The sequence below is a fragment of the Crotalus tigris genome, unplaced genomic scaffold (genome assembly GCF_016545835.1).
Source record: "Crotalus tigris isolate CLP2741 ecotype Arizona unplaced genomic scaffold, ASM1654583v1 scf7180000024506.1728113, whole genome shotgun sequence".
NCBI classification, from domain to species: Eukaryota; Metazoa; Chordata; class Lepidosauria; order Squamata; family Viperidae; genus Crotalus; species Crotalus tigris.
The window spans coordinates 192,534-217,768 of record NW_024100677.1 but is presented as its reverse complement, the minus strand read 5'-3'; the positions used below and the strand labels follow the sequence as shown (position 1 = coordinate 217,768).

Sequence of the window (25,235 nt, the reverse complement as noted above, 5' to 3'; positions counted from 1 at the left end):
TGAGCCATAGCATTTGTCTTGCCGTGACATTGGCGGCTATGGATCTGGAAGCAAAGTTAGCCAACTGCAAGGTTGCGTCCAACGCATATTCCGTTGCTGCAACCAGCTTGCTTAAATCCTGATGGGTTTTCATGTCCTCTGGAGGGAGCCTGGCCTGAAGCTGGCGAAGCCATAAGAGGGAAGTCCTGACAAAAAAGAAAGCGCACGTGGCCGTTTTAATCGTCCACGTGGCCGCCTGATGAGTTTTGTGGAAGGTCAGATCCCATTTTTTATCCTCTGACTTAAGTGCCTTGGCCATGTCCCTGGAAACTGTTGACGAGGATACAAGAAGAGTCCAGGCTTCATCCACCCCTGGTACTTCAAGAGCATCAGATAGATAAATACAATTTTTTATCTGTTCCTTCCATGGAGGGGAAGGAAACCGGTGAAGCTCATTGTTTCCAAACGCCATTCAGTAAAATCAAAGGGCAAGGGACATGGTGATGGGTTGCCACTGTCTCGAAGAACACCAGGTTAGGGTTCAAGTCGGACGGAGTTTGCGGCTGAGGGAACTGATTGGACCCTATATTGGCCGTGGTGGTGGCTCTGCGTAGCAAAGGCAGAAAAAGGGCCGGGTTAAAGAGACCTCTGGGGGGGAGATCCTCCTCCTCCGACCAAGGAAAGTCCGGTTGGTCATAATTAGTAGGAGACGAGACGCCATTATGTGAGGAGTGGGCGGGAGATGGGGGGTTATGATATGCTTGATGCCCTTTTGGAGGAACAGGTGGAAGAGCCTCCTGTCCGGGTAAGTGAAATGACCGTGCTGCAAGTGCTCGGTCCACAACCCTTGAGATCAGGGCTTCGAGGCGACCCTCTGAAAGAATATCTTCGGGTTCAGCCCCCTAAGCCCGGTGGCTGTTGGGGTAAAAGTGGCCTATGGGCCCAAATGTGGGGCCTGCAAGGAAAAATATCAGTGGCTGGGCGGCTGTGTGGTGAACCGCCACAGAAGGGGAACCATGTATGGCTTGGGCCTCCACTATGGACCACACTCCCTGAGCAGAGGTCGAAGGACCTAAAGGGAGGTCGAAGTCTGGGGCCCCTAAATGATCCACCCCGATTCTGGCCTGTCTCTGTGCTCTGGAGAGCTCCCTCTCCAGAGCCGGGTGCTGTTGGCTGGCTTGCTTCTCTGCCAATTTTGAAGGCTTTTTGAGGATTGCCTTCGCCTTGTCCTTGAGCTTGGTTGCTGCCTCCTGTTTGGAGGTTTGCGCTGTTCGCAGCTTGAGGATGGGGAGGTGGTACCCATAGGCTGGGACATCATGGAATCCTCTATCCTGGGACGAGCTAATTCAGGGAAACTGAGGGGAAACTCTGGCAGGCAAGCGATTGGCGGGAAGAGTGGTTGGAGCAGGGAATATGGACTGCTCCCCTTACCATTTGACTGGGAAAACAAATCTCTCTGGTTGCCGGTCACAGTTGTTGCAACTGGAGCCGAAGGCACGGTTGGGGTCTGCTGTTAGGCTCCACCCAGTGGCCTTAGGTGGCCAGGCAAAGTGCACCAGAATGCCCAAGTATGAGTGCAGAGGGCCTAGAAAGATTGGATTACTCCAGAGAGCAAAATGGCACCTGGATGAATTTCAGGGCGTGGTTGATATGAGTGCTCTATTTTAAGCTTGAGTATCTGATCTCTCCCCTGTACCTGCGTATAGCTGTACCTTGGCAGCCAAAGGGGTAATGGAGCCAGCGAACTTAATAAGGGGCTTGCAGAAGACTTTAGGCCTTTAGCCGGTGAGCCAGGGCTAATGTGAGGCCTAGGAGGATCACGTGGCGCGTCCCAAAATGGTGGCCACTACAAGCTTCGCAAGGTATTCCTAGGGGGTTCAGGGCTCCCCGGTGGAGCCGGGAGCTCTTCCCCCGAACTGAGTGCTTGGAGGGACAAACAGGCTCCGCTGTGTGAAAGGATCTCCAATTGGCAAGAAAAAGGCTCCGTTTAAAACTTTGTTGTCTTCAGCAGCAACTAAAATGGTGGCCGCAACTTTTGGGCTGTTAAAAACGGCCTCTGGAGTCCTCAAAGGGAAATTTGAGACACATAGATGTATCATAACAGCAGCGCTTGGCGCTATGTAGGGAATTTCCCCAGGGCCCTGGGGAATGAGAACTTAGAAAAAATTGCCCCCTCACCCCAGCGCTCCCGAGGAACAGTTGGGGGGGGGATCTTAAGCTGGATACACTGACCTGGAAATAAGTGATTGAGGGCAGTGACTGAGGCAAGGAGAATTCACCAATGGATCTCTAACCTGCAAAATATGTCTCTGAAACCTGAGAGCCAAATCTGACACGTCCTCAAGAGCTTGAGACCAAGTAAAGACTGGGTTCTCCTAGCCACAGGGGGCACATCAAGCTTGTCTAACTTGGTCTCAAGAGCAGGCAGACAGAGAAAACCCATTGGTGGATTCTCCATCTCCTGTGCTGGAGAATTGCTGGGTTCATATAATAGACCAGTGGTGGCGAACCTATGGCATGGGTGCCAGAGGTGGCATTCAGAGCCCTCTCTGTGGGCACGTGTGCCATCGCCCCAGTCCTAGGCCTTCAGCTGAGTTTTATAAAACCTTTTCACTTTCGGCCTCCGCCACCATCTACAAAAAATAAAAAAAGGTTCAATCAATCAGTCAATTTCAATTGCAGGGAAAAAAAGATCTTGCAAAGTTGGAATTGATTGATTGAACTTTTTAGTCCCACCCAATCTGCCGTTACCACCGCAGCCACGCCCATCCAATGGGCCACACCCATCCAATGGGCCACACCCACCTGGCACCCGATGATGCACAAGTGGGTTTTGGGTTGCAGTTTGGGTACTTGGTCTCTAAAAGGTTTGCCATCACTGTAATAGACCAAATCATAATACAGTTTAAGTTTTCACTTAGCATATTGTGTAACCCTATGGCTTGTAACCTCTAACCAGTGTAACCTCTAACCAGTGTTGCTATATTCAACAAATATTTAAAAATTGTGCCCTACCATTGAATTTATAAATGAATTCCAAACCCAAGAAGCATTTCTTTTGCATATTATTACAAAAGTGAAAATAATATTCATAACTGGAAAAAAGCAGTAAGAATCAACATCAGTTTATAAATTGCTCACAAATTCCCAGAGCTAAAAGGACTTTAAAATGCAAGCTTATATTTATGTTTTAACTCCACCGGAGAGGGGTAAGCAACTCTCCAAGCAGTGATAGCAACTTTGTTTTCTTTAAAGGTAGCTATCAGAAAGGCATGAGGCTGAAGCAAAAATGCCCGAACTGGCTTAATTCACAGTTGACCAAACCTATTCATATGCTTATCCATTTACTTTACTTTTGTAACTTTTGCTATTCCCTTCCAAGTGAGTTTTATAAGATTTTTTTTCTTGCTGTCTTAAGAATATATAGACTGAATCTATATCCAATTTAATAACTCTCATAGTTTTCTCACTTTAACAATGTTCTGCCCATCCCTGTATAGCAGGGGTGTCAAACTGCCGGCCCAGGGGCCGGATGTGTCATGGCAAAACTGCACCCACCCCATTGCCGGCAATGGGAAAAAGGTCACGATATGTCGTGACATATCATGTGACGTTGCGAGTTTGACACCCCTGCTGTATAGCTAAACCATATGTTTAATATAACATGTTGCACTCAAATATATCAAAAGGACAAACCAATATTCCTAGAGTTCTTTAAAACATTTGGATCAACCTCAGGATTGACAAAGAATAAATAAAGAATGCTTGAACAAGGGAAGGGGGGTGTTCTTGATTTCTAGGAATTTTCCTTTCTGCTGTAGCTTACCTCCCATCTCTGTTCTATTGGAAATATCCCTAAACTCATGGGAATAAATCTAACAGGAAAATGGAAAGCACAATTATCCTATTCTCTGAAAATCAAGGTTAATGCAAACCATTTTCTAGAGTTTGCTTTAAAAAAGAAACTCTTCGGACCAGCTCTTGCAGCATCACAAATGTTTTATAGCCATCAAAGCACACATACTGTACATATACTGATACTCAGGATAATAAGACAATTTATAAAAGGAAGTCTAAAATAAATGAGCATTTATTTTCCATTTAATTGTTGTGTACCTCAATTTGCTCTCTTTCTGAAACAGAAAATGGTGCCAAGTGCATGACAAAGTTCTAATGAATTTCAACAAAACATTAAATTACTAAAAAGTTTCAGCTGAACAAAACTGAGTCTGAACTGCCAAAAGAATAAAAAGCTTAAGATAGAAAATAGAAAAACATTAATTCAAATGCTAAAGAGATTTGGGGTGTTATGTATAACTTAGTACTGGCTAAGTTTTGCTTTTTTTATTATTTTGGGAAAGTTTTGAGCTGCATGTTAAAAAAAATCTTCAGACATGCTGAAATCAAATTATAAGATTCTATTTTGGGAATTACATAGCTCAAATTCTGAATAAAGATAAACCACTTTATATTACAATTACACTTTGCAATAACAATAAAACAAAGCAGTTAGGGACATAACAACTTTGGTAAAAAAAAAAATAACCATTTTACCACTTCAAAGATTATAAAAGTCAGGAAGTATATAAAGAAGTAAAGGAAAATCGAATGTAAAAATCCAGTGGCATCTGTTGCTTTTATAGGATGTAAACTTTATTTATAAGGAAGGCAAAGATTACATAAAATTGTTATTTATATTTTTATTTTTTCCTCAATCACTTTATTTCACACAGTAACTAACAGAAAAATATTCAAAGAGCAACATAAATGCATAAGGTTGTATAACACCTTACATCCATCATAACATCATGGAAATTAGAGCTCACAGTGGAATTATTCAAATAATATAGGTAGTCCTTGACTTAAAATCACAACTGAGCCCAAAATTGAAGTTGCTAAGTGAGACATTTGTTAAATATATATAACCATAGAGATACTGCCATGGTCTTGAGTGTAAAAAAAGGTCATAAGTCACTTTTTTCGGCGCCATTGTAACTTCAAATGTTCACTAAACAAACTGTTGTAATTTGAGGGCTACCCGTATGCCCTTCCACATTATATATTTTTCAAAACATGGTTTTGAACTCATAAAACCAATTTATTTATAATATTTCTATTCTACCTATCATCTGAAGAGTTAAACAAACAGGTTCTGGACAAATAAAGTAAAGCAATGCCTAATCATCTCTTCAAATGCAATCCATGAACCAAACTTCAATAGTATTTTGATATTTTACAATAAACTGCAGTAAAAACTATCAGATTTGTAAACTTCCATGTTAAGTACAAGAAATACAAAAAATACTTTTCTTCCAAGTATAGAAAAGTATTTTTCGAGACTTAATCAAAGAGAAATACATTGGCAATGCATCAAGTTTCAAGTTTGATCCCCAAAGTATCAATGCATATGTCACTGAGGCCATACATACTTATTTAATGAATGCTAATTAGCTGAGCTCTGCAATTTGTTCAGTCTTCAAGTTATGAACTAGCATTACTAGCACCTTAGTACTGTTGTAACTAATAGCATAAAAAAAGAAAATCTAGATCAATGCTTTTCAACCGGGGTTCTTCGGCACCTGGCAGATGGTATGTGTACAACGGGTTGAAAAGCACTGTAAAAAAACAAGTGTAAAAAAAGTGTAAAAATGTATCGAGGGATGAGCTAAAGTGGCGGCACCGCCGCCCAGGCCTGTGGGAGAGTCAGCTGGAGCTGCGGTGTTGCGGAGGCTCTGCTGAGCATCCAGGATTGGCATGGGCTCCAGATGATTGGCATTGTTGGGGGCAATGTAAATATATATATATACATTGCTTACTGGTGTACACCGCTTAGAGAGTGCTTGCACTTAAAGTGGTATATAAGTCTCATAAATAAATAAATAAATTTCCGGGAGCACCACACAGCTTGGGGGAGAGGAGTCAGCTGGAGTCACACCAAAGAGAAAAGGAGGAGGAGGGAGAGAGGAGAGAGTATAAAAGAGGTGGTTTGGGCGAGAGAGTGAGAGGGAAAAAAAGATGATGGGGAAAGAGAAGAGGACGGAGAAAGAGAGACAGAGCAGCTCGCAGCCTGGGGGAAAGGAGTCAGCTGGAGTTGCACTGAAGAGAAGAGAAGGAGGAGGAGCGAGAGAGGAGAGGATATAAAAGGAGGAGGTTTGGTGGGAGAGGGAGAGGGAGAGAGAAAAAGACCATAGGGAAAGAGAAGGGGACGGAGAAAGAGAGACAAAGAAAAGGAGAGGCTTCTTTGAGTCAAGCAGAGGGAGAGGAGGGGATAGAACAATGCAAAGATTAATGTCAGAGAAAAGGCACAAGTTTCCCATTAAAAGTGTGATATGGGTGTAGAGATCGTCCTCAAGCTATTAAAAGTGTGACATGGGTGTAGAGGTAGTCCTCAAGCTATGATAGTCCTCAAGCCCAAAATTTATGTTGCTAAGTGAGAAATTTGTTAAATGAGTTTTGTCCCATTTTATGACTTTTCTTGCCACATTTGTTAAATGAATGACTGTAGTTAAATTAGTAACACTAATTGCTAAGTGAGTCTGGTTTCCCCATTGACTTTGCTTGTCAGAAGGTTGCAAAAGGAGATCACATGACCCTCAAACACTGTGACCATCATAAACATGAATCAGTTGCCAAGCATCTGAATGTACATCACGTGACCCTGGGGATGCTGCAATGGTCATAAGTGTGAAAAATGGTCATAAGTCACTTTTTTTCAGTGCTGTTGTAATAGTCACTAAGCAAACTGTTGTAAGCCGAAGACTACCTATACTTTATCACTTTTTTCTATTTTTGGTCATCAAGTTTTTGACACCTTGTTAAGTGACTGATGGTACTTGAATATTACCATATCCTAAAAGTGGTACAATCTGTGAAAAACACTGATCTAGATGCCTGGCCTAAAAATGAATGCATTCTTTGTGTAAGATAATATTTTCAAGCCAGTATCTTATATTTGAGTTTAACTTGAAATCCTTAAACTTGTATCCCATCTAACATAGACAATGCTGCTGAGAAGTATAGAATTTATAGTCCAATCATCCCCATCCCCTGGAGAAATAGAACTGTTTCATGCCCTAAATAACACCGTATCTATGTGGAATGCGCTGTAAATGTAGTCCTTGACTTATAGTTTCATCATGACCATTCGAAGTTAGGCTGGACTTCAAAAAAGCTACCTATTGCCTATCCTTGAAGTTATGATCACCACACACACACCAGTCACATGATTGCATTTTGGGTGCTTAGCAACCGGCTCACATTTACAACTCACTGCAGCATCACAGTCATGTGACACAATTTGAGACATTTTACCACTTTCCAGTAGAAAATGACAAAAAGCACCCACCAGATATACCTAGTGATGTGATTCACTTAACAACCACTTAACAACAGTGAATTAATTTCTCTATGAACATCATAAAAACGGTCATAAAATTCAGTTCAGTCACATGGTGTCTCAACTTACTATTGTGACAACTTACAACTATACGGAGCCCAGATTCTGATTATAAGTCACAGACTACCTATATGCTTTTTTTTTTAACATAGAGGATATATTTGTACAATATATTTTTATATTCTGGTTAACCTAACCATAGTTTACTCAATTCAGTTTTCTAAAACTTGATAACACATGAATTTGTCCTATTTCTGGATATTAGGCTAAAATATGCTGATTAGTTTTTGGTTCAGTGTTTACTTCAGTGTAACGAGTGAACATATTCAGACTATGCGTTTTTATTTAGATGTAAAAAAAAATTCAAAACAGACCTAGCAACTGCAATGCATCTTTTAAAAGAAATATTGAAAGTGCAAATTAGAAACTTGATTTAAAGGTATTCTTTATTTTTTCCTAACAATTCATGACTAAAACACCTTGATTTTTAATACATCCACTCCACCTATAACTTAATATCACATCTTAAAACCTTCATCAGTCTCTCAGTAGGAGACTACAAACAGCTGGAAGAGATGTTAACACAACAGAAATAAGAGTATCTGGCTGCTTGATCCCAAAGGAAAGTGGGACATGAGTACAGAAAGGTAACAGCAGAATAGTTGAAAGAAAAACATCTGAAAAAATGTTATGCTTCCATTATTCCTTTCTTCTGATATTTTTACACACACACACACACACACACACACACAGGCACGACCAAAAGAATCCAACACCAAAGAATGCTCAAAATAATCTGCAACATTTGCTTCAGCCTGTTGAATATCAAATATCTTTTCCTCAAACAGAGGTTACCAAATAGGTTATTTACATTTACTAGCACTTTGGAGAAAGAAAATGTTGTACAAATATACATATTTTTTTAAATCAAAAACTGCTTTTAATTCAAATGTTATTGATCTTAGTACCATGCACTTTTAAGACTTTTAACTGCTGTGCCTCACAGAAAGTCTAAAATGCATTAGATTTGATAGAAATGAGACATCAATCATAGTAACACCATGTATGTTGCACAAATATAATTCATGTGTTGCTTCTAATACAGCTGTGCAAGATATAAACATTCCTGAAATCACTCTTAATCTCAGCTTTCACATTTTACCAACAAGAGTAATAGAAATACTGTTTTGTCTCAGAAGTAGCTCCAAGAAGATTTAGACCGTAACAGATTCAATAAAAGGCTGAATGATATAATTCAACAACTAACACAATGGCAAGAGATCCTTCTCCAATCACAGAGAACAAGGTTGGTACAAAGATGGTCCTACATTCAATTCTTGCTTCTTTAATGCAAACAATTAGGCAGCAGTTGCTTAAATCTGCAGATCTGCTGCCAGTGATAAAATACAGACCAGAAAGACTAAGTACATCTTCTGTAAAATGAAATCCTGAATGGAATATCTGTATATAAGCTATTTATCTCAACTCACAGTGCTTTTCTTTTTTTGCAAAACTTAGACTTTTACTTTTCCTCACTTCAAATACTTTATCCGAACTTAAGCAAACAGAAACCAAAAATCATATTTTTTGATACTAGATTTTTTTTCCTATGGGTCAATCTGTGAATTTTACTGAACTTAAGATACAGATCTCACCAGTTCCGTGCATGGAAGCAACCCAAAAGAAACCAAAGTTACAGCAGATGGTTATAAATGAAATATTAATATAAAATATTAATATTAATATAAAAATAGTAAAATTGTTTAGTAATAAATAGAAAACTGCAAGATTGCAAAGGCCTATGCATGCAACACTAGAGGTAAGAAATCAATTTCTTCACATTCAATTAAAGTGGAAGCAAAAACTGCACAGACTTATATAAAGCCAAGCATAGTATTCAACTCATTCTATGTGATTATATGCACCTGGTATGTCTCAAAATCATCAGTAAAACAAAATATCCTATATTGATATTGTAGAGAGATATAAAATGGAATTTAAAAATGCGTACTACATATTTATACAAACAATATCTTACAGCTGTCTAGACAAAAAAATTCAATGTTTTATAAATGAACCACTTGAGAGCAAATACTATTTCTTCAAATGCATGAAGTAATACTGGGAGAGAGGAAAGAGGAGACACAGGACTGCTTGATCCATTTTAACTAGAACAAAAAAAAAAAAAAACCCAAAACCCAAAGTAGTAATAAAGATTAGAAGACTAAATGGATTTTACAGACATTATTCCAGCCTCACCTGACTTCTGTCTTTGTCCACTTTCTTAAAACATTTATTTAATGACAGATTATGCCTCACAGAATTTTTCCATCCAGTAGGAGCATTTGCAAAATAAGGGAAGTGTTCCAAAATCCAGTTGTATATATCCTTCACAGGAAGCCGTTTGTTTGGAGAGTCCTCAATGGCCATAAATATGAGACAGCTAAATGAATATGGTGGTTTACAGTTAGGGTTCTGCTTGGCATCATAGGGCATGTCAGCATGAGCAGGAGATGGAGGGGTATCATCATCCAGGTCTTGAACTGGGCTAACACTTCTTAAGACAGAGTCCCCAAAACTTTTCAGCAAGTTCTTACTCTCATGTAACCAGTTCAAATTGGTAAGTTCTTCATCTTCTATAGGACCTTTTTCCAATCGAAGAGTAGGCAAAGAAAAATCTAAGTCTTCTTCATCCTGTAGAGTTTTTGATAGGTCACCATCTGTGTAACACTGGCTCAGTCCACTGGAAATGGTAATTCCCGAGCCCTCTGGCTTCTTACTAGGAGGCATAACTGGACCCATTTAGTCTGAGGCTCCTAATAAAATAAAACCAAATTTTACAAGAAAAAAAGTTAGATAGATAAAAAGAAAATAACATTCAAACACTTTCCTAGTCTGCACTAGGGCCTTTTATGAAGTCTAGTAACTATGCACCCTCCCACCCACACATATGCAGACTGATACAAGCAACATTCAGAGAATAAGACAATGATGGAATTTTAACTTTTGCAATAAACATTATTGCATTTTTTGAATACATTAATTTTTCTGCCTATAAACAACCACAACAAAAATAGGTTGATACCCTTTTAAAATAAGGCTGTCATGCTTTATCCATTCACTTAAAAAATAAACTAATGCTATCAATTGTACTTTCTCCCAAACAAGCATATTAGTATAGACTCCCTATTACTGGTCATAAAAACTGTTACTGTTTGTAATAACCATACAAAATTGAGAGCTTAAGACCAGTTGCTTCATGTTAATTTCAGCTGTTTCACTTCCAGTGTGAACACAGCCATATTATAATTATAGCCTCTCTAACTTTGGCAAAACACACAAACAGGCAAAACTCCATGTTTACACACATAGACACATACACACAAACATTTACAACCAAGCATTCACTTAGCTTCCCAAAGAAACTGCAACAGAATTTGTGGTATGCATTCAGAATTAAGTTTCAATGATCTAAATACAAGTTAGAGAAGCAGAGAAAAGATGCATATACAGAAAAAGAATTCACCCCCCACAATGACAAATTTAGCTGAAATTACAGTAAACACTGAATGTGATAAGCATGACTTAGAAGAAAGCATGAACAGTGATGTCATACACTGATTAGTAGATACTGTTGTTGCTATACTGGGCTGAGAGAACAGTATGCAAAAATAGATCAGGCTAACCAAAGCTAGAAAATGTGTACAAACAAATGGCTTAACTATCTGATATTTGTTAGGGAAGTATTTGAGAAAGCATTACAAACTTATTAAACCTGAATTCCATTATCAAGATTAAGCAATCAAAGCCACATCTTACGTTTTTTTATTCTTTATCTGAAACAAGTTGATTAACAACAATTCATTATTTTGTCTATCTTCAATAGTATTCCATATATTATTGTCATCTTCAAGATACTGACCATCACTCCACATCATGGCTTAGGTCAATCAAGGCTTTTATGATAGAGAAAGTATAGGCTAAGTTGCTCGTGTTAGTTGTATTTCTGCCACATGCAAAATTTCATGCTAACTATAAAGATAATACTGGTTGCTTTGGGCACAGTTTGACAAATATACCACAAATATAATCAAAGTTCAAGCATGTTCATACATCACTATAAAACTAAGATCTCTAAATTAAAATAAATGTATTTCTTTACAGAAATAGCCTATATTTGTTTAATAAGCCTTTTTAGCAGTTTGATGGAAATAAATTAAACAGTATGTATCCTGATTAGTACTTGGATGGGAAACCAAGTAGACAACCGAAAGCTGCATGTTGAAAAGCTGAATGTAAAAAAAATCACAATAATTTAATAAGATATGACTTATCAAAAATCTATGTAAAAAGACTTGATGCTGATGTTTCAAAACAGTGAAATAAATTACAATTACATAAGAGGTCAGTAAGGTGAGTTGAAGAAAAAACACAAAAAGAACAAGAACAAGATTCTTGAAGATAAAGAGCTGAATAAAAATGAAACTGAAATATTGAAAAATATTAAAATATCTGAAAAAGTTAAATGAATCTATTTCATACCACACTGCTACTAACAAGAAAATGTATTGATAACTCTTAAAGCAAAGTTCAACCATTAAAAACAAAAATGTGATTAAGATGTTCTTTAAAATTACATATGGAAACTACGTATCTCTCAGTTGAAAGAAGGGGGGAAGCTAGTAAGAGTACCCGGAAACATTGCTCAAGGAGGGTTTTCAATGCTGGTTTTCTTCACAATGCTGTTTCAGTGTGAAGAAATGCTGCCTAGTGAAGACATTCTTAGTACACTGAAACATGGAAGCACTGGGGAAGTAAGGGAGATTACTGAAACGTGTATCCCTAAAACATTAATATCCCCCCGCCTTTAGTTGAAAGCAATGTAGCCAAATGCATTCAGTACAGAGAACTTATATCCCATGAGCAAGCTTTTAAATAGGAAAATTATATCATGGCTGACAACATAATTTAATTGCTCTGTTGCTATGACAACATGCTGCTCTCTTTCAGTTTAATTTGCTTACTTGCCAGCATTCTCCCAAAGGACTATATAATACCATCAATTTTCACACAAAAACTAGTGACTTCTAAGAGCTTATGATAAACTCGCAACTCTTTCCAATTCTATAGATTCAGGGTCAACTTCATGGTTTTCAACATGATCTGAGTTAATTAAAATTATAACCCACCAAACAATTTATGTCTGGATTAACCGCCACAACCATTTTACTACATGTTTTAAGCATGTGATTTTATTTATACAGAGTAAAAGCCATTAAATACTACAGGGCAGACTCTGGATCATGGATTCTAATAATCATTGGAAAATATAAATAACTTAATGAGAAATGTTGCACATGACTGAAGAAGAGATTTTATTGAAATATGCATTATATCATGTACATTTCAACATCCACAGCTTGGAAACTATAAGAAGTGCCTCTTTCATGTGCACAAGGATAAGAGTTTCCAGAAGTGATGCAAAAGACAGCACGTTTTCATCCATTCTAGAAACGGGACCTAACTGAACAGTTTCAAGAACAAAGTTTGCAGCATTTCAGTTGAAAGAACAGCAGACAATTTTGTAACTTAAGCTGAATTATGGAAAAGAGAAATTCTTGTTTAGATTTACATGAAGGAAAAAAGTATACAGCAAAATAAATTTTAGAAACACAGCTGAGTTTTCCTCAACTGGATTCTAGCTCTAAAAGGAATAACTTTCCTGCCATTTTTAATTAACAAAATACACGGGGGGAGGGGCTGAAGAATTCTAACCAAACAATTAGATACAAATTAGCAACAAATATTTTGTAAAGAGGTAGCTCTGTCAGATGTCCCCAGAATTTGAAATCACTATATGTAAAATGAACATTACTGTTGCTTGAGAGCCACTGTTTTTAATATTTAGAATTGTAAAAACTGAAACAATGTACAAAAAGGAAGAATTACTTGTTATTGCTGTTTCTCAAAATAACGCATCTCTATGCAGTGACATATATTTGAAGACTACATTTGAATCGAGATACACACACACACACACACACACACACACTGCTCAAAAAAATAAAGGGAACACATCCTATAAGTAATCCTATAGGATGTGTTCCCTTTATTTTTTTGAGCAATATATATATACTAAAGAAATAATAAAACAGCAGGCTAATACTTTTAAGCGAAGAAGAGAGCAGTCAGGGAGACTGCACTTTGCCTACACTCCCTTCTGTACTTGTCAAAAACATTTGAAGGGGAGAAGGATGCCGCTGATTGGCTAGGATTCAAATCAATCAATACGTTGCTAGGCGACTGGAAAACTGCACTTATGTCTATACAGTGCCATTTGCAGCGAACATACCTTCAATGCTGGTCAGATATCTTAAACCTTGCATTGGCCTATCTTCTTCTACATCACGCCATCATATACGCCTCCCCCCAAGAGCTTACGAATCTATTTCTCTAAAAATCATTTCAAAAATTTGCCGTCTTAATGCTGAAACTCATACTACTACTTAAAAAAACCAGTGACAGGATTTTAAAACTTAAGAGAAAAAAAATGCTCCCCCAAACTACACGAAGCGATTGGAAGTAATCCCTGTCGCAAAAAAATTATTATTATTATTAGAGATATTGTAAAGGTCGAGTTCGTCCTCAAACTCCCCCCCCCCTCCCCAACTTTAAAACACAATACTAACTCTATTCGTCAAGGGTCTTAGCAGTTAGAACTAGAGCAGCAATAACAAAATTACACAGTCGGGTCATGCCTGCAAACTCTCGGTTCGACCCGCTTCACCTGACAATACCAAGAGAATTTACATCCCCTTATTTCAAGACGAACAGGAAGTTGTTTTTAGACATTCCAAATTGATTTTACTGCGTCTTGCGCCCATTCACCGTTTCTTGTCTCTCTGTGCTTTCCCCTTCTTTCTATTCCAATGCAGAGAATTCTTACGCAATCTTTCCAGAGAAGGAATTATAGTTGAAATAAACGGGAATCTACACAGAAAGCAGAAAAGACAAAACGCCCCACCATATACTCAACGCACGCACGCACACGTATGTTTAAAAAATCTAAACTTACCTGTCCTGGATGAGTTCTAGATTTTCCCTGCCGCCTTGCCCGTGATCATTATGCAAACTTTTCATCCGATTGAACAAGGCATTGCTTCCTCCCCCAGCCTGAAGCCAACAATGTGGCCGAAGGGAAAAAGCGAGGGGAGCCCAGAGCCGAAAAGGAAATCTGAGGCGAGCATGGGACCCTGCTGCAGTTTCACACACACACCCCCCCTCACTGCCGCCTTTGCTTCGTCTCACCCTCCTGCCGTCTCCCCTTCCTTTGCTCTCTCTCTCTCTTCCCCCCCCCCCGCCACCCCGTCTGAGCGAGTAGCGGTTTGGGTCGGAGGTGCTAGAAGGCGAAATTGTTTCCACTGCAAACAACAAAAAAAAGGCAACACATGACCGCGGGGGGGAGGGAGGGAACGAGGGAAACGTGGGCAGGGCCAGCAGAAACTAGCCGCCACAGAAGGCAGGGCTAGCCGAGGTGGGGGGGGGAGTAGAAGAAAAGAGAGGGGGGCTTTATTGCTCCGCGACCCTAATTGCGAAGCAAGCGCGGAGTTAGGTCGGCGTTTCCACCCACGCGCGCGTTCTCCGCCAGTGGCGCCCCACTCTCTTCTCTCCGCCGCCCAGCCAGAGGCCTGTGAGCCCTCAGAAATTCTCAGGCTGCCGCCTCCTTCGGCCTCTCCTTCCACCACTTGGAGAGTCCCAAACGCTGCACATGCCCTCCTCCTCCGGTTGTTCTGACTGGCTTCTCCCTTTTTCTTTCCCCTCCCCACCAGCCTACGTGGTATGTGGGTGAGCCTGAAAGTCACTTCAGGATGTGTGTGTGAGAGCGCGCGCGCCACCCTTCCGCGTTCAAAAAAATAAAAATAAAAATTGACAGTTTTGCCTTTCCAAAACTGCAACTACAAGATAGCACCTGCTCGTCCCTGCTTAACGAAAAGACGCAAGCAGGGTCGAGTTGGGGCGGGCATCTTAAAGCCAACACTTCCTGAAGGGTCAATTCAATTCTGAAGTAAGTCCCCGTGAATTCACTAGATCTCGCTCCTAATTAAATACAACTAATAGGATGCAGGCAATAATTCTGGGAATTGAACTGGAACAAGCTGTATCTGAACATAATTGCTCTGCCCATCTAACAGTCTTACCTGTGGTCACTGTAAAAATGCTAACTCAAATGGAGTTTTCTGAGCTTGCTTGATAGAGAGAATCATAAGGTTTGCACAGTCAGATTAAAATGTGGCTGGCTAGTTGGTGGGGTTCCATGTGCCCTGCAAACCAAGCCAGTGAGACACTGACAGGTCACTGCTTTTCTTCATTAGGTGTATAAAATGGCCAGATGGGAGATCAGAAAGTCAGAGATAGAGTCAAAATCTCTCCAAACTGTAGTATGGTTTGTTTGGGTTCAACACATTTTATGAACTCAGATGTTGCCATAAACCTGGAATGGTCACATGGTTCAAGTTGTTTTAGTCTCTAATTTTCAGAATCCCTGATCACTGAAATGAAAGTGACAATGAAGGAGGTCCCCAGGTTGGCTTCATGTAAATGCAAGGGCAAATAGAGATCTTGTGGCAGGTCTCAGCTAAGGTAATTGAAAAAACATTTTTCTCAGGTGAATGCTATCCAGAGATCCATTCTAAACTATATGAACAAAATACAATTTTTCTTATTTCGGCTCTCCCACATTTGATGTGATTCTCAGAGACAATTTCACTCCCTCCCCCCCAAACTAAGAATGCATTTTCATATTGGAAAAAGAATATTTTTATAGGTTATGAAAATGGTTCAAAAAGCTGATATTGATTGAAATTTGCCAACCACAGAGAAAATAAGAAACACAACATAATTATATTGAAATTTAACAAAATGAGTAAGTCTGCAGTCTTGTTGAAGAAATACTTATTCCAATATGTCTACTTGATTCAAAAGTTCATAATCTGAATTAAGCACAAACGATGTGTCTGTGTTCGCACACTGCTGCAAATTGCATACTTCATCTGATCATGTTTTATTCACTAAATTACAACTAGCTAGTTCACATTACATGTTTTATAAACCATAATAATCTGAGTTCACCCAATACATTAAGACAAAAGTAGGCACACAATATAATGCCTTATCAACTTGTCTATGTTTCTGGGATGACATCTGAAAAAGTATTCAAAACTCATCTAGTGGAGCAAAGATGGTTTATATATCAGGTTTTTTTTTTCCTTTGACAAAATAAAAAAAATGTGGAAAATGGACACAAAAAAATAAAATAATGGCAAAACCAGTAACAACTGAAAGAAAAAAGGAAATATATGTCTGCACATATAATCTATACATAGATGCATATGTATAGGTCCAAGTTTCAACTTTTGTGTATCTTTTGTTTTTGAACATAATTTTAAGTGTAGTTGTTAAATATTACTCAGGAATATAATCTGATGTTTGAATGACACAATTCAAAATGGTATCCATTATGTAGCAAAAGTACAATAGATAACATTGATAATTGCTGCATTTGTCAAAGATTGCCTAAAATCTGTCATCAGTTTCATTCCACACACTGAACCGCAAACAACAAGCTATTCAATTACTGGTCAGCAATATTTTGGGATAAAATCAACCTAATTTTTCTTCCTAAGCCCAAAATACTCCCACATACAGGGAGTCTTCAACTTACAACCATAGTTGGGGTTGGAATTTTAGTCATTAAGAAATGCAGTCATTAAATGAGTCATTACATAACCACCCAATTTTATAATCATTTACCATAGTTGTCAAATGAATTTTGTGGTCATTAAATGAATCTCCTCTGCTCATTGACTTTGCTGGGAAGGTCCAAATCATAATCATGTGGTAGCAGAACATTGCAACTGGTCACATTGCAAGCTGGTTGCCAAGTGCCCAAATCACAATTGTGTGCTCATGGGAGTGGTATCAGAGTTGTAACGGGTCGGAACTCACTCTGAACCCTTGTTAAACAAATGGTTGTATATTAAGGACTATCTACGTATACAATTACAAGTTGGAATTCTTATTCACATTTATTCATAATTTACTGACAAGCAATTTGATCTGTAAGTCCCTGCTCAATGAAGCTGTAGGTATAAGCCTTTTGATTTCAAGATAAAAAAGTATTTTGGAGTACATGGGATACTCACATGGCATCTGTCCACAATTCCTCAATGCAGCTGGTATTGTATGAATGCTCTTTGCAGCTATAGCATGATTCAAAACAAAAATTATGGAGTTGCAACCAGACGCTATCTGCAACACTGCACAAGCATCTCTTTGCCTTTGATTCTGTAGCACTGTATAATCTTAATACTCATCTGAGAGTAAAAAGCACCAAATGCAGTGGGACTAATTCCCAAGTAAATGTTATGTTCATTTTTTTAATAGTACAATTAAGTCTAACATGAATTATGTCATGTATGTAATCAAAGAAAAAAAAGAAAGACAATCTCAACTTAGTTGACTCAAAAAATATCAGAGAAATTTATAAATGTTAAGGTTATCGTTGCTACTAGTCAATCTGTGTTTTGTCCTTCAGTATTGGAACAGTGGCAAGGTTGAACAAAACTCTAAACCATAGTTTAATTTTATCAAACAAACTATACATGAAAATGAGTTTCACAACAAGACTGTCATAAATTACAGTGGTTTAATTCTGATAACATATTGCCAGAATTAAATAAGCCACAGTTTAGCTGATATGGTGTAGGAATCAGATGATTTGTTTGATAAACAAAGCAGGACAATGCTATTCTTCAGTTCCTAGATGGGGCTTCAAAAAAGCATCTGATTGCCTCTATGCAACAGATGGTTTCATTAGCTAGGCTTTCAGCTGGATCCATGCATTTTTGTTTCTTCATAGAAACATATGAAACTTTCATACAAACATGTTTTTGCAAATCATTATTTTTCAGAGGCTTTTGCATAATTGGATGTAACTAATAGATTTCATTGTTAAATGAATCACCACATTTAAAATCTTTGCAGGATTTACGTTTCTAAATTACCTAAATAAATAGTAACATATGATAACAATCACAGTAATCCAGAAACAGTGTCTTCCTTTTGCAACTCTTTAGACAAGGCTGAATAGGTATGTGAGTTTTAAGTATCATTTGCTTTCCTTTTCAGCTGTATGACTAATAGCATAAAGATGGTACACCCTATGAATCACATGGTGTATATGTCCAGCCCAGTGGCTGAATTGAATTATTGATAGTTATAAGAACTACCCAAAGCCAACCCGATATATCTAGCCAATCCTTGTAGCCTACTTGTGAAAGGAATGAGTAATTAAAACTATGGCCCTTATAAAGCAAAATGCCATAGTTCTTTTATCCTTGCTTGCCCTGCAAACATGCCTGTTTATCTAAAATTAAAGCAGACCTTGAATTATTAAGTCAAACAATGCTTATCTCATGGCCATTTTGCTGTTTTTAAAATATAACCCAAGTTACCAAATGCTAACCCAACCCACAGAAACACATATAGTATTCAAAGCATTCTGAGGTCTTTCAGAATGAGATAACTAAGTAAATCAACAAGAGAGGAGGCATTCTCTCTGTTTGCGACTGATGTCAAAAGTCAAGTGTCTAAAACACACACACACATGTAGTTCAATGTAACAACCACACAATAAACAGGAACTCTTCAGAGATATTTGGATGTGTTTTTTGAAGCTAGAAGAGTTAAAAGTGGTATGTTCCTGTGATAAATAAGGTTTTATGCCATTTGATATTCAAGGCAAAATTGGTATTTAATTTTAATGACATGAGGGGAAAGTTCTAAAGCTAAATAAAAAAACAACAGAAAGAGCTACATGAGTTATGAGTCAGACTAATCTAAGAATGATTACTTGGAAGTTATGTCACAGTAAATGATTTTGCATATCATGCAAAGCCCTATTGTGGTTTGTTTGGTTTCCTTTCAACTAGTTGATAACCCAGTCAATTCTGGATTATTCAGTAAATGATTAAACATACCATAGTTTAGAATTATGTGTGAACTAGATTCAATGAGGCTAATGTGGTAAATTATGATTAAGAATGACATCCTCAGAATTCCAATTGCTGATATTAGTCCCATGATCATAACTGATTATCTAAAGCAATTGTTTCAGATATCATACCTGATTTTCTCCTGTCTTTTTAGCCTATGTCAGTGGTGGCAAACCTATGGCACAGGTGCCAGAGGTGGCACTCAGAGCCCTCTCTGTGGGTACACGCGCCGTCGCCCCAGTCCTAGGCCTTCAGCTGGGTTTTATAAAACCTTTTCGCTTTAGGCCTTTGCCACCGTGTGCAAAAAAAAAAAAAAAAAGTTCAATCAGTCAGTTTCAACTTCTTATGGGAAAAAAAAAGATCTTGCAAAGTTGGAATTGATTGATTGAACTTTTTAGTCCTACCCAGTCTGCCGTTACCTCCACAGCCACACCTACCCAATGGGGCCCACCTAGCCAATGGCCACACCCACCCTGCACTTGACGATACATAAGTGGGTTTTGGGTTGCAGTTTGGGCATTTGGTCTCTAAAAGGTTCGCCATCACTAGCCTATGTCAAGCATTCTTCATGCATATGAATAGAGATGTTTTCCGGAACACATAATACGTATTTTTACACAACATAATATGTTAAAGCATTCACTTAAATTGTGTTTAATCTAAGTTTGCCAAGTAATACTTTCTGTCAAAATACTTAGATGTACAGTATATTTATGCCTTTTCATGCCATTTTATGCCATTTATACCACTTGTTGATACAGGATAGAACCTGAAGTATAATTTGATTGCAAAATTGTATATTCTTAGCTAGAATATACAATTGTATTACTGTAAGATTGAAGTTACATCAATACTCTGATCACTAACAAAATGGAAGGCTAAAGGAATTTATGGAATACTCACTGAAAAATGGCAAGCAATAAAAGAAGAAACAGGAAAGGTTTTAACCAAGCTATGCCAGCAAATCTCATTGCCCTCATGAGAAATGTATTATACAGGTTAGAAAGTCATAATATAGACATAACAAAACAAATTGGCTCCAAGTTGGCAAAGGAATGCAACAAGGCTGCATAAACTTCCCTTATTTATTCAACTCATATTCTGAATATATATTAAGGTAAGTGGGTTGGAAAAAAAATCAGCATGGTTTTAAAACTGGAAGAAGAAATATTAATAATCTGTAAAGTACTGACCACACTACCCTGATAGCTGAGAATGCAGAAGATATGTAAGCCCTAATACTAAAAGTCAAAGAGCACAATGAAAAAACTGGGACTAAAGTTAGATATAAAGAAGATTAAATTTATGATAACAGGTAGAACAACCAACCTTAGAATTGACAATGAAGATAGCAAAATGGTGAATAGCTTCTCCCTTTTAGAATCAACCACACCAGAAAAGGAACAGGTGGTCAAAAAATATGCTGTAGACTAGCACTTGGTAGAGAAGCTACAAAGTCATTGGAAAAGATATTCAAGTGTTGTGCTATATCTATATTTGCAAAAATCAGAATTATACAAAGCATGATTAATGAATATCTATGGAAGTAAAAGTTGAACTTTAAAGAAGCAGGAGGGGAAGACTATTGACACTTCTGAAGGTTGGTGTTAGAGAAGACTCTTGAGAGTACTGTGAACAGCCAAGAAAATGGATCATTGAACAAATCCAGAGTTCTAGCTCAAGGGACAAATGACCAAACTTCAATTCATCCTACTTTAGACACATTGTGCAAAGATCTAGCTATCTGGAAAAACTTCTAATACTGGGGAAAGAGGAAGGAAAGAGAAGAAAAGGATGATCAGCAGCAAGGTGGATGGAATCACTTATAGTGGTAATGAGTGCACCATTGGAAAACCTGAAAGACCAGCTCAGGGACAGATTATCCTGGGGGAAAAAATCTATGTGATTGCTGAGATTTGACAATTACTTGATGGCACATTATCAATCAATCCTGTATCCACACGTCTTCCTTTTTTCTTTCTAGTAAAAATTATTTGCAATTACACCTTCGGTATCTGATGTATAGCAAATAACCAAAATTATTCAATCACCTTAATGTTTTCTTTGAATGTTCATTTGATTTATCCTTTACACAAAATAATGCAAGCAAAATTTACAAAGACTTAAATTTATGGAAAAAAATATAGCAGATCCTTAGCTAGCACACACAAGGTTACCAAACTATCATAAAAATAAATTATATGTCTGCAGTTTGTACATTATAAAATGATTTTCATGTAGTAAAGGAAGCTGTGAAGTGTTTTCTATAATGGTCTCCTACAACCTACTTAGATGAATATTGCTATTCTAGTTACATGTCTTCCCACTTAGAATGAAAAGCTGTACACTTTGCCCTAAAATTACATACTTGTGGCAGACTGTCAGTAAACATTACAGACCTAATCAAGAATATATTGACTCATGAATGATGGGGAAAATACACACAAATAGTAGCAAAGTGGAAAAGGCAAAACAGGAACAACAATAGCAGCCAAATCATACAGATTTATGACACAACATTTGCCTACAAGGAGATTTTGCCAAGAACTCAATTATGAATAAGTTCTCGCTTTGTCATTTCCTCTGAAACATATGGGATACCAGCCACCTGATTCAGGTGCACTGGTAAACAAACCAAACTGAATTTTGATAAATTATTTTATATGGAGAAATGTCTCTTTTCTTAATGAAAAAAGGTAGCCATATTATTGCACTGTGGCAAACACACACACACACACACACAAAACCCCTTGCACCTTAAAGGTAAACAGGATAAACATATCCTCAATGAAATCATAGCTTAATATATTGTTCTGGAATCCACTGTCTTTGCAAGAGTCTTGGTAAAGTGTACTCTGACCTTTTTCTGGACGGATGGGCACATTTTCAAGAGATTAGTTTATTGATTAGTATAATGGTCATATCAAATAAAATGAGAAAAATAATAGTGTATTGAAATATTAAAAATATTCAATGAAATAATCAGGTAAAATCATTCCCTTGGCAGTTGATCCCAACCTGATCTAGATAAAAAGTTCTCAGTTGAATGGAAACTTGGCAGTCTTTCTTACTGTCCATATGTAGCTTATTGATGGGGTCACATTTTCAAATGAAGGTGTTGGGCTAAAGCCGTTCATCACTTTCATTGTCTAACAAAACTTATGGACTATAATTAATATCCTGAGGTGTTCTTTGAAGTAAAGATGATGGCTGTGGAGGCCATTCCTTTGTTTTGTAGAACAAAATATTTTATAAGTGAGAGAGACTAGTTTTTGACTGCACATTCCTATATACGTGCCTTTGTTCCAATCAAACAGTATGAATTATCATTGTGGGGCCTTAAAATATTTAAGGTTGTATCCAATTTGTTCATTCATTAGTGAATGGGAGAACAGGCTACCTCCTCTCCTCTGTACTATTCACATTTCCCAAAGCAATGTTAGAAGGCTGTAGGGGAGAGATCCTTTACATGAGTAGTTAATTTACACTCTAGCGCTGGATTCACCAATATAGTGCTCATAAGAATGCTGATATGCTCCTGGATGTTTTTTTAATATTCAGCTGGTTCCTTGCCTAATTGTGTTTTTATAGTTTAATAAAACTACATAACAAAAAGAAAGAAAGCTGATATTTCTTTTTCATTAACAAAAATTAGAATTTAATCTTTTGTTCACAGAGCCTGTGAAGCAAAAGTACTGTGATTAGCACTTAAACACTGTATATTTTGTTCCAAACCTGGAATATGTTTTACATCAAAAATATATAGATCTAGGATAGATGTACACATTTTACACAATACTGTGATATCTATTTCTGGAATTGTATGATACACATTCTAATCTGTCATTTCATTCTGGTGATATTTTCCATATTTTTATGACAATTATTTGAGATAATCAAGACTTTAGTACACTGCTGGTAAAACCTCCTCTATTTAAATTTCCTGATAAGACTGGTTTCTATCACATAAATGACAAGGGACAAAAGGTGCGTGCAGCTGGCCATAATGGGGAAGGGGCACCTTCACAGAAGGCAGCATTGAAACAAAACAAAACAAAAACAAAAAAATCCAAAAAGATACTCGGTGTGAACTAGGATAGGAAGAAGTTCATTGCTTAGCTCTTTAGAAGGGAAATGATTAACAGGCAGGAAATGCTCATCTTCAAATATACTTCCTCGGTCACATGACAATTACTTTCCTCAAATCATTGATGTATAGTCTCAGACAAATATTGGATTAAAAATAAAGAGACAATGCTGTGGCAACAGGAATATGCAATGGCAATGCTGTAAATCTTTTTAGTAGCTCCTACTTTTTTCAGAATTATGATACTTCGTATGCTTTTTTTTTCAGTATGAATATTGCAGTGGTGGGATTCAAATATGTGAACAACCGGTTCTCTGTATGGATGCCCTTCCGGAAGTCCATTCTGGGCCTGGGCAACAAAAAATTAGCTACCGTTTCTACTGAACTGGTGCGAACTGGCGCAAAGTGGAATACTGCATACCTTAATATTTTCGTGTGTCTGAGTAAGAATTGCAATATCACCAGAAAATGTAAAATGCAATAATGAAATGGGAATGATCCAGTATGATCATAAATGAAACTAGTCAGATTTGCAATTCCTCCAGCTGTATTACAGGTACATTCATTCAAAGACTGAACAACCTTTTTTCTGTTTAGCATTATGTTCCCTCAGGGATAATCTATTTGGGTTGCAGTATGGATAAAGCTAATGCAAGTGAGGCCAAAGATTATCTTGAAGATCTTTTCCAGACAAGATTTAGTCCCAATCTGAACATACAGTATTTAGTCACTCCAAAGGATAATCTGTATCGGGGAGAGAGCCTTGTTCATATCCCTGAATTGCATCAACTTTTGTTACAGATAATTACAATATTTTTGGAAACACTTGAGAGAGCCACAGGAGGACTACAGAAAAAAAATATGATACTTAGAGGCCTTCCCTACTGAGGACAGGACTAAACCTCTCTTAATACTTTAGGACTTTAGGCAGATTTTGTTTTTGCTGTAGTTCAATATTTGCAAACCATCCAGAGCAGGGGTAGGCAACTTTGGCTCTTTTATGACTCATGGACTTCAACTCCCAGAATTCCTAAACCAGCTATGCTGGCTCAGGAATTCTGGGAATTGAAGTCCACGAGTCATAAAAGAGCCAAGGTTGCCTACCCCTGATCTAGAGATACATATGGGTATTGTTTGCATCATGCCAAAGTTGGTAGGACTCCCCCCCCCTCCTTTCTCCTCCCCATCTCTCTCTCTCTTCTCAGATGTCAGCTTTTCCTTTTAAGGAGCAGGGAATAAGGAGAAGACACTTATGAAAGATCTGAATGGATCTTTTGCAGAGAAATTTTGAAATTAGGTTGAAGGATACAAGAAATTGATTCAAGGACTACATGTGATTCACTCTTTACTTGTGCTTGTCTGAAAGAATAATTATCCCTCTCATGTTTAATTTGTGATATATTAATAGATTTCTAAACCATTTGTACAACTTAGTGATGTACAAGAATGATTGCAAATCTGAATGTAAAACAACCACAGTCTAATCATCACTATGTAATAAAAAATTACAACAAATAATCTAATTGGAGAAATATAAACATTTTATTTATTTATTACATTTCTATACCACTTATCTCACCTTAGGTGCTTACAGTAAAAAAAAACACATCTATTTGGTTGGTCTCAGATATAATGGAATGTATGGATGATCTTGAGGAAAGGAAAGAAGAGATGCGGACTAGAAAACAATCGGACAGGAGGAGCAGAAGCTTGCAGTTGC

At 37.7% G+C, this 25,235-nt stretch overlaps 1 protein-coding gene and 1 long non-coding RNA gene across 4 annotated transcripts in view; one reads left to right on the top strand and one right to left on the bottom strand.

Moving 5' to 3' along the window:
• Positions 1-15,176, bottom strand: part of FOXN3 (forkhead box N3) — a 224,068-nt gene extending 208,892 nt beyond the window's left edge. For 2 of the 3 annotated variants that reach the window (XM_039333463.1, XM_039333464.1), the window contains exons 1-2: positions 14,451-15,176; positions 9,635-10,191 (exon numbers count right to left, since the gene is read on the bottom strand). In XM_039333463.1, the coding sequence (XP_039189397.1) occupies positions 9,635-10,177 (543 nt within the window). In that variant the 5' untranslated portion in view covers positions 10,178-10,191; positions 14,451-15,176. The remainder of the gene's footprint in view (positions 1-9,634; positions 10,192-14,450) is intronic. The other variant, XM_039333465.1, reaches the window with a different exon arrangement.
• LOC120303746 overlaps positions 1-25,235 on the top strand; it is a 114,137-nt gene that overhangs the window by 67,118 nt on the left and 21,784 nt on the right. The gene's annotated exons all lie outside the window — the stretch shown is intronic.